The sequence below is a fragment of the Merops nubicus genome, unplaced genomic scaffold (assembly GCF_000691845.1).
Source record: "Merops nubicus isolate BGI_N331 unplaced genomic scaffold, ASM69184v1 scaffold8438, whole genome shotgun sequence".
Classification (NCBI taxonomy): Eukaryota; Metazoa; Chordata; class Aves; order Coraciiformes; family Meropidae; genus Merops; species Merops nubicus.
In genome coordinates this window covers 210,150-227,050 of record NW_008625109.1, presented here as the reverse complement: position 1 = coordinate 227,050, position 16,901 = coordinate 210,150, and the positions used below count along the sequence as shown (strand labels likewise).

The window sequence follows — 16,901 nt, the reverse complement described above, 5'->3', positions numbered from 1 at the left end:
GCTCTGACTTTTGTATTAGGTCCACCCACTGTGCTTTAAGCAACACGCAGTAACACTGTGTACAGACCAGTGCATCCTGGCTGCTAATGGTGTTGCAGAACATGCAGAGCATTGTACAAGCTCCTGTCTTTGAGAGATGGGAAAGAAGACCATGATAAGGAGAAGAGAAACTCACTATGTTCTACCTGGGAGCAGGAAAGAGACATAGCAGAGATGGGGTGCTAATTCTCCAGGTGAAAATAAAAACACATTGGGCAAAGGAGAGTAGAAATCAGTAAGTGAAAGACAGAGACCACGATATATTAGCAGCCATAAAGAGGGTACTAGGAGCCATAAAAGAAGACATAATGATAGAGTACTATATTTGCTTTCTTAGGAATTGCTTTTGCTCCTACCACAGAGGTAGTATCAGAGCGCTGAATGGAATTATGAAGTACTGTAGTAATTAAAATTTTGCCAGACAAAGGGGGAGTATCAATGGACTAAGAGGATTTAATCAAAATATTTCAGTATACCAGAGGGACAGAGACAGCCCGACATGAGAAGGATACTCAGCTTATATTTCAGGTCCTCTGTCAGATTGTGCCACACACATCCCATCATTATGGATTATCCCTGAAGCTGGCAGTTTTTTAATAATACAGAAAACTGATATTTTAATGTACTAAGAGGAAAAACTAAATTTCAAGATCCCTAGGTCTATGTATGATATTTTGCAGATGCTATAATATGCTGTACCATGGAGTGCAATTTGATGTGGTGGCTATAAGCAATGAATTCATGAGGAGGTGTGTGAAGGAAAAAGGAAGTTCATTTCCTTCTAATCTTCTGACTTGGGCTCTCCCAAGGGCTCTGTAACAGAGACATACATATGCTCTTGCAGGGCAAAGCCACAAGGTCTTTGCCCCCCTACAAGCTCCCTTGTTAGTATTTTCATGCAAGGTACTGGAAACCAGTCTCTACCAGTGGATAGACTCATACCCCCTGTTCAAGCTCACATGGCTCTTTGAGGTCCTGGCAAGGTCCAGGTGGTTCTTTCCTGCTCGTGAGAGAAGTGCTGAAGGCGAGGGTGAAATTATCTTGTGCAGTCCCTCCCCTCTGGAGGACATGGCTCTTTGTAGGATCCCTGGTACCATGCCAGCTTTGACCTGGGAAGTTTTATTTATGCAAATGCAAAGGAAAGGACCTGTGTTTATTAAGGGAGGCTTTTGTCATTCGAAGCCTCCACCATTACTAAGGATCAATTTGGTCACTTAAATGAATACATGTTTTAGAAAAAGTGAACTAATATTATCTGAGTGAAGAGGGAAGCGTGCAGCAGAAGCCATGGGGGCCTTTCAGATTCATGGGCCAGTGCCAGCTTACGTCCACAGGACATGCCAGAAAAACAACTTCAACTATTCATCTACCTAAACAACCTATAGTGTTCATTGAAGCATCCTCATTGCTTTTCAGTGGTGCAGAAAAGAGCTATTCACATTTGGCAGCCAAAGAGCTGATCTTTAGCTCTCCAGCAGGCGTTTATGCTGCGCTCGCTCCATTCTGGCTGGGGGCTGCAGGTCTGAAACCTCCCTGGGCACACACAGCACTGCTGATAGAGACGTCAGCTAGAACAGATGGAGAATTTCTCTCTCCTCTTAGAGACCTAGGAAGTGAGCATAATTTGTTGGGTTTTTTTAAGTTCTCTGAACTTATTTTCAGGAAAGGGATTCTGCATGAAATATTCCTTAGTGAAGAATTACGTATGTCAGTAGATCTGCTTGTCCACATCTGATAAATATATATTGTCAGTGAAATGTGAGGTAGTGTATAAATTCACATGCAAAATAAGCTTTCACTTTACACAGATCTTTTTCTTACATTTCTGTGTTGTTTTTACTTCGTGGTACCTGACAGTGGTACAGCCAGAGTAAAATTTGGTGTTAAACCCACTGAACCAGAAAATCTAGCGAATGAGAACGTGTTGTCTTTCATTGATGTCTTAAGTCCTTGCAAGAAAAAAAAAGAAATTCTGATTTGTGAAAAGGAGAAAAAAAAGCCAAACCCTTGGATTATTTTAATGTTGATTCTTCATTTTTTATTGAAGTAAAAATCAGAACGGTGATGGTGAAGAAGAAAAAGAGATGTTCATCTCAAAAAAAACCCCCAGAGACTAGAGTATTTGGGTACCCCCTGGGATGAGGCAGAATTTGAGAGACATTTCCCAGTGCAGTTCCTGTCATTTAGGAAAGGATTTACTTTTGGACAAACTCAGGAAAAATGACGTTACAGGAGTGAGGGGGAGCAGGTTGCTGTCAAATTCTTACTACGGTCATTCTAGTTAAGAACTGAAAAGTATTCTGGGTCTGCTCCCAGATGGTGCATGTCAGTAAAGCATCCCTGTGGCAGGGTTTAGAGGCTGGGCTGACCACTAGACAAATGACAGTCCCTCTGTGTTAAACCCTCTGCCTTCCCAACGGGGAGGAGAAAGGGAATAAGGAGGAGAGATTTATGGACTGGAAAAGAAAACTGAGGCAACTTTAATTAAAATAGTAATAGTAAAATGACAAAAGTGTAAATATATATAAAAAACACAGTCCCAGACTGGATTCAGTGACAGACAGGAACCAGATTCAGGAACACACAGATTGGGATCAAAGGTAGAAAGGACAGAGTCCTCCTTGGACATGGGCCATTGAAGAAGAGGCTTGACCCCCGTGATCCCTCAGCCTTGTAGTAAACGTGATGTATATGGGATGGAGTCTCTTGTTGGTCAGTTTGGGGTTCCCACAGGTGCAGCCTTTGACTTTCTACACCCCAACATGGTGCAAAAGATTGAGCAGTGTCTTGGATCTGCATAGGAGCAAGTACAACCAAGAGCATTTCTGCACACCCCAGTCCTGGGCAGTAACTCTAAACATCCAGCATTATCACTGCTAGAAGCAGACACTGGGAAAATCTGCTGTGAACTTCAGAAAGTGCAGTTATTTAGAAGAGATTGAGCTGAAAAGTAAATTAATCTAAGAGAATTAGTTCTAGCAAAAGCAGGACACCCTGAAGTTGTGAAGCCCATTGAACTAGGAGAGTTGGACAGCAGAGGGTCTGGCCTGAGGCATGTGTGTGATTCCTCTTACACAGTGTGTTTATTCCTCTGTTATGCCTTTTTAAAAGTCAGTTTGAAGACATCGGGTGCCTTTACATATTTTAGAAGATGGATTATATAATTATGTGTTCTGAGGAGCTCATTGCTAACTTGTTTTTATCTGTTTTTTATTGGGAAGAAGATGTTCTTTTTAGCATTGTGAAAAATCAGACTTCCCCATTGGCATGAACTCTCCAGCAATCTGATAAGGCTTTAAGACAGCATATAATTTTTGTTTGCTGTGATTTCCTGTGGGGTTTACTCTGAATTGGCCCAATATTAAATACAGAACATATATATGTTCAAACACAGACTTACAATGAGATTAGAGAAGCCTGTGTGATCACACTATGACCACTGCCTTTGCTCTCAATCTTCTGACAGCTTATTCTATACTCTGGGTTAAATTCTGCATTCCAACTCTTTTCCTAACTCTAATGTTTATCTTTGGAGCACTTATTCTTTGAGGCCCACAGTACTGGCATTGCTGGAGCTCCCACTGAAGTTGTCATGGGTGCTCAACACATTGGAAAATTCAGTGTTAATCCAGAAATTGATCCCCTGGTAGGCAAAAGCATTAAATGTGTGTGCTTTCTTTAGTGATATGCTCAACAGTCGTTGATAAATTGACAGATCCTTTTGTTGTGAATTTGCTCCTGATTGGTCATTTCTTCCACAAATTTCCCAGGAGAGTTTCTGTAAGGAGGAGTCACTTCCTGAGGCACTTGCTGTGGATGTTCCTCCCAGCACAGCCTTGTGCCTGTGAGAAGCCCACCAAAATCATGGGCCAGCAATATGCTTTGTGGAGTTTGAACCGAGCATGGTCAATAACAGGGCTGAGTCCTGGGAATGAGAGGTCATTAGAGTGTTGCAGTGTTTCTTGACCAGCTTCAGAGAAATAAAACCCAAGTGAAAATATCCTCTAGCCTAGTGGAGTCTAGAAGAGAACTAAATTTATTGTCCTTTCTCTTCTGGCTGTAACCGTTCACCAGCAATCCATTCAGAGCAGAGGAGGACACTGACAAATAGGTATTTTTAGAGAAGATAGAAGGGAGGAACTTCTTATGCCACTCAAATTCCAGCCCAAACTGTCTTCTTGGGTTTTATTAGATGGAAAAGAGAACTAGATGATGTGAAACACTACCTTTAAAGCTGAATCTTTTGATTATATTTAGTTTACTGAAATCCATCATGTCTATGAATATGGCTGGGGGAATTTTTCCTCTTGCTCCAGTAAATAACTTGTTAACAATATATGCTGCTGTGTGCCCATAAAGTATGTTGATTTGGATACAGGCTAGGACTCTGATAGTTTTGCCTTTGTGAAAAATAGAGATGAATCTCAAAATTCACATCTGGCTTATGTACCTAATCAGGTAGGGCATGATTCCTGCCTCACTGCCAGCAGTGGACAAGGAAAGGAAATATTCAGACAGCATAGGGTAGCTGATGAGCATAGCACGTTGAACATACTTGGACTTCAGCAACCTCTTCCACTCTGTCCTTTTATTCCTGGGAGCTGAGAGAAGCACCTGACTGCTGCAGATGCACAGTGGAAAAAAACTGGGCAAGGGGGGGAAAAAACCAATGGGAAAGAACACTGATGTCTATAAACAGAATGTGTAAATTTACCTAATAATGTACCAGCCTAAGGTTAAGGGGAAACTTAGAAATTACTAGGAAAGATTTAATCATAACCCTTTCAAATACCTGAAGCAATTAGGCAAAGCCGGAATTACCGGCAAAATTAACACAGGATTTGATGAATGTGCAGCTCAGCTTACAGAGACAAAGACACTCTCACTTCATTGAGCCTAATAGAGATACTCCAAGGCTGGACTTTGATAGCAATGAATAAACCTTCATATTTCATGTATTGATGAAGATAAAGAATGTAAACATAGTCCATTACCCAGTCCTCTTCAAGTTTATGGTCCTTCATTGGCCATTACCTAGGAAACTCAGCAGGCAGAAAATAGAGCACAAGCAGTGTCAGTGGTGCAGAGGACACTGGCAGAATCTGGGATTTGAATTTTCCTGTACATCTCACTGATGATCCTGTTCAGACACTGAACCTTTCCTGCTCCTAATGCCTGCAGGGATGTGATTTCCACACGTGTGGATACAGACAGAGGAAGAAAATGAACTCCACTGGGGAGATGGGCTGGGTTGGGAGTTTGAGAAAATGAAGTTCTAGCAGTTGCTTTTATACCAATTCACTCCAGAACCTTGGCATGGCATTTTATTTCAACTGTAACCTGAGGACAGAGATATCAACACTTGCAGAAGTAGCAGTATCTCAAAAATTTACCATTTCTTGAGTGCAGGGGACTGGAACAGAACTTTCATCACATGGACAGCTTTCAGATACTTGTGAAAGCTTGAAAACTGAGATTTCAGATTAATAGCTTGATAGAGATTAATGACATTTCATCATCTGTTTTGATCTGACTGCTGTATTGCACTGCGGAGATCCCTTTTGGTGCCATTCAGATGCAAAGCACCAGGAGAGGTGGTAATAAATGTAAGCCATAAAACTGGAAGAAAATGGGGTTTCTGTCAAGTGTAGAGTGACAGGAGTAGTTTGGTGCTGGCTGGTATGACAGCAACACCAGAACTGGGAATGGATTGTTCTTCTTGTTATGAAGAAAATGAGGACCCAGATTAGCATTTCCAAGACACAAGTATCAGATGAACACAATCACAAATATGATTAAGAGCTGAGAATCAGAGTGACTGTTAAATATTTTCTTCACATTCTTTCTCTAACCATTATTTGGGATACACTGTAACAGTCCAATTTTAAGCTGTCTTGCAAAGCAGCAGTCTAAATTCCCTTTATATTTAAAATAGGCTCCTCTGGAATGTTATTAACCTCACCTATATTCAGTGTCTACGTTATTATGAGAAGCAGCTTACTATAAAATTCCCAGCCTCTGCCTCTCTGCTGAGAATGAAAGTTTGAGGCAATTACCCTGGATGTTGGGGGTCTATTGCAGATGTCTTACATTAAAGGGAGGATGATGATTCCTTATCTCTTTTAGCTCTTTCATTGCATGATCTCAATATACCCTTCAAAGTAAAACACTTGCAGAATGAGCACACAAGGAGGAGCTGTAGAAGGAACATGGAAACTTCAGGATAGTTTTAAGTATGATGTTTAAACCGTGTTGCTTTTATCAACATAAATATCCCAATAATTGAGAGCTTGAGGATTTGGTGACCAAAGAACTCTAACCAAGAAAGATAAAAATAGGTTTAAAAGCTCCCAGTCTTGCCTTGCTTGTCAAAGACCTCCTTTCAGAATCAGGTGGTAGTGAATAGAAACACCAGAATTTGATTCTTACAAAGGAAACCCACTTACAGATGCCTTCAGAAGGCATGCAGTCAGCTTTCCTGCTTTGCAGGGCAGGTCTGGACATCAGACCCAAACAGACGAAATCTGTACATTCTGTGGGGGTCACTGGGTCTGACTGTGCCCTGTGCTGTGCCCCAGATCTCACTGGAGGGTGTAATCCCTCTGCTCTGTGACTTCTTCACTGCATCAGATCTGTTGAAGCAATGCCTAAGGGCTTCAGGAGTGGGTCACGTCCCAAGGCATTTGGTTTGCCAGGGAATTCAGAGTCAGTTTTGTAATGAGACTTCTGCTGCAGGTGCTCATGGGGACAGTGGCCTGCTCCAAGGGATTTTTTTTTTTTCTCCATGGCCACAAAGAGGAGGATTCTTTTCCAGTCAATTAGTGGCTTGTCATTAGTGTCATCTATACCTGTTGTTTGGTATTTTGAAAGCTTTTGTTTCAGAGGCCAGAAGGGAGTTGGAGAGGATCCTGCTGACACCATGCACAGGGGTTACCACAGCCATGCATGGAAACACCTGACTCGTGATGGGAGAGGGGTGTCTGGCTGACAGCTCTGTTGCTCTGCTCCATTTCCTTCTGCTGCTTCTAGGCTGATAAGCAGAGATAACATTATGGGAAGAAGAAAGCAGCATCATCCTTTCTGCATTCTTCCCTGTGTTACTGCAGTTGCAAGAGTTTTTCTGCAGTCCACCCACTGGTTTTAAAAGTTGATCTCATAATTATAATCTCATATTAATAACAAAAATAGCTTATCCTCATTTAGTAGGTCACATTGGCTCTTTATGTGGGTGCATGAGTGTGGCCTGAAAAACATGAATTGGTTGTCAGAACCATGTAATGCATTGTCCTGAATCTCTCTCAGTTTTTTCTTGTCTCTCTCAAAGAGAAAAAAAAAAAAAATTGGGAAATTTGAGTCTGGGGTGCAATACTTTAAATGTCATAAAAAAAAAAAAAAAAGGAGATGGGGGGAGGAAACAACATGTGATCCTGTCGACTAGGAAAATATTTTAAAGCCAAAAAGGTCCTTGACAATCTGAGCTGAAGTCACTACCCACTCTGGGCTGATGCACTTTCAATGCTTCTGTGGAGGTCTTTGGTACCGTGCAGGACTGGGTTTTGGCAAGAGAAGCACTGCAGCAAAAATTGCAGGTGACAGGCAGTAGTAAGAGAGATCTCAGGCCCTTCCAGGCATGAGGGGTGTGTTGATTTATTCCCAGAATATATCAAGTAACAAAACAACACATGTTGCATATGAGATAAACATCTCTTTCATAACCTTCCTGGCCAGGGAGAAGTTCTGCAGCTTATAACATCCTTCTCTTCCCACCATGCTCCTCACCATCCTTCTTGTCAAAAATTCCATGCTCTGTGTTCTTGGCATCCAGCTGACAGATTAGAGTGTTATTTTCATAGAGGAATACAAATAAAACTAAGTCTAACTCTTTTTGACTTCTTTCCAAATGAAATGCTGTGACATCTTGTCTTTTTGTCAGTTATGCTCTTATTTTGCATTGTTTTGTGACAGTTTATTTGCAGTAAGTAGCTCATCATCAGCACTTAAGGGTTTCACAGAAGCTGTGTCTTTTTACTGATGTGGGAGGGGTAAAGAGGAGAGGAAGAAATGAGTGCATGATATCATGTAAGCCATGTGGAGACTGGGTGCATAAAACCCAAATATTTTCGCTGTATTTAATTACAGAGAAGCTGCAGATCAGAAAATTTATGACAGTTCAAATTGAGGCAGTTAAGATTGAAAATGGAGGTTGAATTAATTTTATAACTTGTCCCTTTCTGTTGGCCTACACAAAAAAATACATGGCAACAAACTAAATATAAGATCACAAACAAAATATAAGGTAACAAACTTGAAACCACAAAGGAACAGTTGCCTTTTAACCACCAACAAAAGAAAAATGAGAAGAGATCAGTGTTCAAATCCTGCTACCTCTGTGAATTGCAGCAAACCACCTTTCCCTTAAAGATACATGTAAGAGCTCTGCAAGATCTTCAAAGCTTTTTTCAAGGGGAAGCAGTTACAAAAGAGTGAACCAGTGGCTGTTTCTAATACTGCTTTGAGAAGAGCTTTCCACCCTTGTGTAAGTCTGCTGCCTCTTTGGATCACTTTCTCTGTGAATTCATAGGAACTTCAGGCCACCTTGGTCAGAAAGAAATGTTTGCACTGAAGCTTTTTACTTTCCTGAAACACTTTGGGATGTAGCTTCAGTTGAAAGCACACTGATGTTTTAAAGCCTTTTGAAACGATAGCACATTTTGTGCAGTTTGCTGCTTTTGCACCATCTGGCAATTGAAATCTTCTCATCACCAAAGAGGTTTTAGAAGGCATAATGCAGCCACGCTTGTCATTCAAACCAGATCTGATGGGGTCAGTCCTTAAGAAACAAGATTAAAACCTTTGAGTAACCTTCAGATTCATTCAGTCCTCTTTATGTGTTTTGTTCTTCAGGCCTTGTCAGCAAGAGCAGGTATTTGTTTAGTCGCTCCCAGGCATCCTGGTGGTGTAGCCATTTAGTTCCTCTTGGTGATGGTGTCTCTCAACGCTTGCCCATTGCAAAATGAATTGACAGTCTCCAGGCCTCAGAATAAGTGTTCAGTATAGTTTTGTGTTAAACTCTGGTACAGCTTCCTAAGGGTGATAACTGATGTGCTGTTACTGTGTGAAGTGTCCTGCGCCCAGCTCCAGCCTCTTTGGTGCCTGACAGAGATCTGCTCTGGCCCCTGCTGTGCTGTGTCTGGAGCTGCCGTCTCGCTGGGTTACAGCTCTCAGGATTAGAGAACTGTGGTTTATCACACTGCAAAGCAGGACCTGGGATTACTGGACGGCTGTGAAATATTTTGCTGTTTTTCTTGTTCTCAGGGTGGAACCTGCACTTACCCGGATCAAAGAGGATCGCAAGCGGATCATCCTGCCAGCCATCGACAACATCAAGTACAACACTTTTGAAGTGCAGCAATATGCCAATGCAGCCCACGGCTACAACTGGGGCCTCTGGTGCATGTACATAATCCCCCCGCAGGACTGGCTCGATAAGGGGGATGAGTCAGCTCCCATCAGGTAAATCTCCCCTGCGCTGTCACTTTGGTGCTCGCGACGCTTCATGCTCAGCTCTCTGCAGAGGGGGGATTTGAGTGGAGTGAGGCTCTGGGCTTTGTGCAGGGACAGCAGTGTGAAACTGGAGCAAACAGATGGCTCTGCAAAGCTGGGGGGGTGTGTCACACCTCAGAGCTGCACCACAATGTACCCAGAAGTGGACGTGCTCTGCTTGTGAAGGTGTGGTTCAAGTTCACATTGTAGCCTTTAGTAGGATAGCAGGATCTTTTTCATCTATGCTTTAATTTTCCAAAGCCCTCCAACATGAGCAATGAGGCAGTGGGACACTGTGTGTGTGAGAAACAAAGGTATTTTGTATGTGATTACAAAGAGGCTGGCCTCACTTTTGGTCTGTAGGCACCACACTTGGCCATCAGCCCAAACCAGGGCTTCCTAGGAGCACTAGCAGCAGATGTCTGCCTTGCCTTGCCTTGCCTTGCCTTGCCTTGCCTTGCCTTGCCTTGCCTTGCCTTGCCTGAGAGTTGCTATTTTTTTTGAGAACTTTCTCACGTTTGAGAACATTCTGAGTTTTCCTACGGGATGAATTTTAAAATGAAAGTGGACAATGTAGTCAGAATGCCTTTTTATTTTCCTTTGTAAGGGAACTTTTTATTTTACAGAAATGGAATTTTCTAGGGAAATAACATTTCAGGAATTGTGATAGTGGTTTTGATAATTGTTACAGTGGAAAACAGGAACTGATAAGAAAGGGGCTTTCTTTTGCCTTCATTTGAAAATTTACATCTCGCCCTTCATCTCCAGTGCATATGTTTGCCTGTGATCAGCTGGCTGGGACCATCTCACAGGATCTGTCCCTTACACAGACTAATATTTCAATCCATGTTTAAGCAAGTGTTGCAGGTTTCCCTTAGGTTCATTCTCATGCTCTGTGACTGTGAAAGATCTAGACAGTAACATTAACCTTATTTACTACAAGACAGCACAGTCCTTCATGGCTGACCCTTTGCTCAGCTGGAAACCTCAATAAGCAGGAAAGTAATTACTTGGGAAATCAGTTTTCCTGGATAACATGCCCTGCTCTCCTCACATTGTTTTAAAAGTGCAGATGTTTTGTATCTATTTCACTCAGTCCAGATAAATAGTACATTGATGAAGGAAAATTCATCAGCTAAAGCTTTCATTCCTGAAATCAGGGTTTCAGTCTTTTATCCCTAAAAGGTTTTGCACACTTCATTACCTCCAGTTTATATGTGAAATCACTGTATTAATTTTCACATGAGCTCTTCTAGTGTTTGAGTATCTTTTGTTCTGGAGACAATGATCACATATCAGATAAGACTCAACTAAGAGATTAAACCTCAGCAAGTTCTCAGAGATGATTTTCAGTGGTGATAGCTTGTGTGCTCCCTAAAGTATGGAAACTGTATCTGCAGAACACTTCTAGAAATTCAGCTACGTATCTTTTGAATAGGGAATAAGGAATCTTACCCCTGCTATGCTAGGATAAGGGTTTTTTTCATCAATAAAGGACCTGATTTGCCATGGGCTTTCCTCAGGCTTCTCTTGAAACTCTTGCTGGAGTGATACTGACACCAGGTCAGACTGATACAGAAATGAGTAAGGTCCAAACTCGGGCACTGAGTAGTGTTGAAATCTGATGCATGTAAGCTGCTGGCTCCTGAGAGCAGTGATTTTGTTCTGAACCCGAGTGAAGAAACCTCCAATTCAACTACACATGAACTGCCCAGAGACAGATGAGACAAGCAGCACAAGGAGAGAAGCACCCAACCCTTGCTGATAAATATCAGAAGCACTGAGACGTTGTGACAGCACAGGAATCTCTCCTGCAAATTATGAATTACATGCCCTGAAATGCAGAGACATCAACACTGAACCATGAACACTTTACCTGTGTCCCTGGGAGCATTTGCTTTGAAGACAGTGGTCTAGAGGAGCAGAATATCCATTTTATGGCCACACTGCACTAATTTCTGATGGCCCTCCAAAGCAGTAGCACCTGGAAGGATTTGCTGAAGCATTTGGATGTGCTGTTTTGTTATGCCTGCCTATACAATGCAATTTTGTGATTTTCAGCGATGTGCCAGAGTAATGGAAAGAGCAAATGTGTGAATGTTATTGATGAAAAGGATCAGAATTTGTACTTAGAACTGAGGTCTGAAAGCAGCCATGATTGGAACTGAGTAGCTGCAGAAAATGTAAGGTATATGTTTGAAAATTTAAGGTATATTTTCAAAACAAAGAGGAAGTCAGACTTGTGACAAACCTTTTCAAAAATCTGTGTAGCTTTGGTACAGATTTTGGTTTTAGAACCAGCTTTCCAAATCATATACTGCAACCATGATATTTGTTTCAGTCCATTTTGCAAGAAATGCAAACTGGTCCACACTGGTGGTGTTTGGATCTGTGTGTCTGTTCAGTGCGTTCATAACATTGCAGGACTGTTCATCAGCATGAAAACTGCAAGTTCATTTAGTCCTCGCTGGTACTGTCCTTCTGAAGGGTTCCTTTCACAACGTCTGAGGCAAATAGTGGATTGCTTTTTTGTCTCTCTGTTTTGTAAAAGACTAATGACTGATAACACTGTGACTAGTTTTGTGGTTGGAGTAGCTGAATGCTTCCTCTCAGATCTCCAAAAGGATTAAAGATTTTCAGTGTTAAAAAAAAAAAAGCCCACCGTGGTATCAGTGAGGATCAGAGTCCTGGCATTTCTGGTGTTTGCAGTGTATGAATAAATATCACCAATCTGCAGCACTGGGTGAGACATTTAGAAAGCAGAGTCCAATTCCTCTTTCTCTGGGGATTATGCAACAGATGTGCTTACTTCTTCTCAGAAGTTTTTAGTTTGAAGCCTGATCCTGTGTTTTCACGAACATCAAGAGTGGTGTGATCCTGCTCAGAGCCTGGCTGGGAAGGAGCAGGATCTGTCCCTTCAATCAGTAGGGCACTGTGTAGGCAGTCTGGTCAAGTGCACACCATAGAATGTCAGATCAGCTGTTGTGATCCAAGTGACAAATCAGATATGGCCTTCAAGTGCAAAGAAAGGTAGAGAAATAGCAAGAACAAAGTGTCAGATTTTGTAAAGATTTCTGATACAGTTTAAAGTCAGTTCTTCCCCTCCCCCCATTAATCCTCTGAAATTCAGAACAATTGATGTTTCCCCAATCGCCTTCTGCAGGCAATCAATCCATTTTGCATGTTTGACATTTGAGATGTAAGATGTCTCTAACATGAAAAGTTAAATGAGGATTGTTATTTTGACGTGCTGTGTCCATCACATCATTTTCCATTTGTGCTCCTGAGAACACAAATGTCCTTATCATATGGCAACAAACTGTGTACCAAAGGATCCTGTTTCAGAGGGTTTCTAATGAATTTGACCATGCATTGAAACAAGCTGGGTGTTTGTTTTTTTTGTTTGTTTGGTTGGTTTTTTCTGTATGCAGAAGATACTACTGTTTTTTGGATCAGTAGGGAAGTTTTCTGGTACCTGGCTCTGGCTCATCTTCCTTCACCTGCCATGATTATGATGGACTGCTCTGTGTTTGATTTCTTGGTCAGCAGCCACTAACGTTAGAGTCATTAGTCAGCCTCACTCAGCCAAGCGGTGCAGAGCTCTCCATTTTCTCCTCCTCCAGCAGCAGTGGTGCGTGTCACTGTTGCATATGTTCTCACTTACTGCTTCAGCGTGCCCTAGCTTGGTTCCGGGAGGATAGCGGCCGTGCACAGGATCAGCCCCTCCAGAAAGCACCTGTGCCTCTCTCACGTGTTGTAGCTCACATCTGATATGCTCACAGTCAGGTGGTTGTGCAGGTTGCTTTACACCCCAGTGGTGCTTGTGCTGGGAGCACGTGTGCCCCTCTCCTGTGCACACCAGGCTGCGTGGTGCTCTGCCCTGGTGGTGGTGCCACAGCCATCCCGGGCCTGTGCTCCTCTGGGAAGAAACCTGTTTGTGCACCTCAGCTTAGGAAGGGATTATCTGTAATCTCCTCTTTGAGGAGAAACCCTGTATTCATGTAATAACAAAACTGCTGACTGTTTATTCATTGATTCTGGCCATCTCTTCAATTGCTGCTCCACAGGAGCCTAGAGCAGAGAAGTTTCTTTTTTATTTGTCCAGGTTCCCACAGGTATCTTGCCTCTCCCAAAAAATGTTCTTCCATCAGGTGTCAGAGAGTTGTTCTATTGCTCTGCTTTTCCTAGCTGAGTGTTCTGGGTTGCTTTTTTCCTCATCCTAGACCTCTCCAAAAGTGTTAACAAACCTTCCTGTCATTAAGCTTTTTAGGTTTTTTCCTCTAGTTTCTAAGCACCAAATCTGTCCTTGAGTTCTAGTCTCATGGTCTGGTGTGACTCTTTCTTGCAGAAAACATGAATTGTAAGGGAAAATAAATGTTTATGCAGATACTGTGTAGTTTTCCCCATTTATCTGTCAGGCCGGGGGTGAGATACTGCTTAGAAACCTGAATCAAAGAAGCGTTCTGCCAGGAAGGTTGGAGAACTCAAACATATGGTGTGTGATGTGTCATTTGAATCTCTTTTTCTCTCTCTCCTTACCCCTGTATCTACATTTATGTTTATGTATTTACTTCTAGTTATATTTGTGTTTGTATTTACGTATTTGTGTGTGAGTGTTTGTAAGTCACTTGCCCTGGAAGTCAGACTTGTTGTATGCTCTGGAAACTGTTTCAGACATGATTGATTGCAGGTATACTGAGGGAGAGGAAGACTTACTGTATCTCTTGCAGTATGTCAGCCTCACCTTCATCCCTTTCTCCTTCACTCGTTCTCAAGGAAGCCCCCAAGCAGCAACCTCCAGTTGTCTCTGGAGGGAAGGGGAGGGAGGCACCTGGCTGGAGAAATGGGGATCGGTGCTGCTGGACTTAGCTGGCAGAGCCATGCTCCTGGAGATCTCACTAGACCAAACTAGTCATGACTCAGACCTACAGCAAGTGGCTTGCATTGCTGGGCAACGTGTCCTCTGTTTCTGGTACCCCATCCTACAGCTGGCACTGCCCTCCTCCACACAGGGCCCCTCTTCCCTCATAGCCTCCCCTGCTGCATCTGCTGGGAGGGAAGGAATGTTTGACACCATGAAGTGCTGCTCTCTCCACTTCCTCCCTTTCCCCAGGGTATTACCCAGAGTAACATCTCTCCTACCTCCCTTGTTACAGCCATGCCATCAGGTAATTTCCCCAAATTGACTATGCTGTATCTTTCTGCAGTGCAGAATCGATACTACTCTGCTGCATTCTAAGGCTTTAGCTGCAAAAAACGTTTTGCTGTGTTTCCCACATTATCCTTTGAGTGCTGTTGTTGATTATAATTAATTCTTATAACATCCTCAGTTATGTCAAAGACTATTCCACAGATCAATTAAGTTTCTCAACACCTTTGAGGTGTTGGGAAAAAATAAGTCACCTCCAATTGCTGTTTGTGATACCTTCTTTCTAAAAATGTCACTGTTTTACTAGAAAGTGCATGACTTAAGGAAAAAGGTACTTTTACATAAAGCAGGTGTTATTTAAGGTAATGTATTTTACTCTGAAGCTGTGAAGAGCTAAGGGCATGCACCTTACTCTTTGCTGCCCCTTAGCTAGTGAGCAGTTTAGGAAGTGCTAACACAGTTGCTATTGCTCATATATCCACTTCTGACTTTCAAGAGAAGCCTTTGCTGCACTGTACTAAAAGTGGTAGATATACTGGAATTTTTCAGTCACTGGAAAAACCCAGTGATGACACCACAGTGGGGGTATCAGGCTTTTGGGAGAGTAGGGATTTTAAAAAGCATTTGCAATATGTGAATGTAACACTGTAGCCCAGTACAAAATTACCCACCTCTATACTTAGAGCACTTTCAGAAGTGAATCTTAGGCTCTCAAGCTGCTGAAGCAGTTCTCAGAATTTTACTCCATATTACTGTGTGCTTCACAGATGGAGGAACCTAGGCAGAGGGAGGTGACTCATTGAAGAGCAGATGAGTGACAGAGCTGGGAGTGGAGTCAGGGTCCCCCAGCTCCCAGCACTGTTACCAGCTCACTGGGCTGTGCAATCACATTACAGTTAGTTTACAGTTGGGTCAGTCAAAGCACAGGGAAGTTACGGGCCAGGGCTTGATGAGGACTGAATGGCTAAAACTCCAGTTGAACCTGATGGAAGTGTTGAACATGCAGTGTGCAGAGAATTCAACCTTGTGCATCATCGACATGTTCCTCCTTCACATCAGGATGCAGCCAGAGCAGAGCCATGGGCTTCTCAGTTCAGCTTCAGGGATTGCAGCCCTGCTGCTGTGCAGAAGAGCAGTGGCTGCAGGCAGCCAAATTCAGGTAGAGAAAGGCAATGACAGTGACAGGTTTTGACTGACATCTCTGGAAAGCTGAACGTGGCTCCTCCTGCCATTGCACTGCTATTGTTTCTTGTTCCTGAAAGCATTTTTTTTTTTCTGAATAAGCCATGAAGGCTTGTGGAGTCTGTGTCTGAATATATCTAATGAGATGAAATAAGACCTAGAAGAGAGAGAGGGAGTTGCAAAAGCAATCCTCAACAGCATTTGTCTGTGAGTGATGATTATGTAGTTGCATCTAAAATGTATTTCCCACCCCATTCAATTAACAAGTCAGTGTTTTAATAGACAGAGCAGACGGCTGCGAAAATCCATCCCCTAGGGAGAAAGATTCCAGCACCTGAGAGCAGCCTGCAGAGCCTAGCAGTACTGTTCCTCACTAGGAAGGAAGGAGAAATGTCCCCATGGGAGCATCCTACTGTTGTAGGGAGCTGCCTCCAGATTATCTGAGGGGGGTTGGAAAGAGAATGAATCTAAGCCCAAACTAGCAGCTCAGTTTTGTAAAGCAGTGGTGCTCCAGGCATCATCCAGTGAAGCCTGTGTTTGGCTTTAAACACATAAAAAGTAAAATGAAGAAAGTGGTGTTTCTTCACCCCACCTCATTCTTTTTTTTTATTGTAGTTAACACTTAAGAAATACCTAAATATTCCCTCAAAGGTTTATTTCACTTCAGAGCTACTGAAATTCCCTTGGTCATGTCCTTTTATTTCAGTTTCTGGACCAAATATATTCCTTGGTAGCCTAAAATATGATCTTCAGTGATATAGGATTTGGCAGTGGCATACATATAGGATGTGTCTGGCCTGTGGTGTACAGGAGAAGTCTCAACCTTTTTGGGCAAGCCTGTCTTCAGGCATGGCTGTAGAAACTATAACCAGGAAGGTGCATTTTACCAAATGGCTTGAATTTTTAAGTGCTATCCATCTTGCAAAGATACTGGTGTATGGTAAGTATATGCATCGACAGAAGATGGATGTGTCCAGCCAGGAGCATC

At 42.6% G+C, this 16,901-nt stretch overlaps 1 protein-coding gene across 1 annotated transcript in view; it reads left to right on the top strand.

The window, feature by feature from the left end:
- Positions 1-16,901, top strand: part of GALNT9 (polypeptide N-acetylgalactosaminyltransferase 9) — a gene marked incomplete at its 5' end in the record, with an annotated part of 117,845 nt that overhangs the window by 29,700 nt on the left and 71,244 nt on the right. Inside the window, one exon of the mRNA XM_008945567.1 lies at positions 9,355-9,552. Coding sequence (XP_008943815.1) covers positions 9,355-9,552 — 198 coding nt within the window. The remainder of the gene's footprint in view (positions 1-9,354; positions 9,553-16,901) is intronic.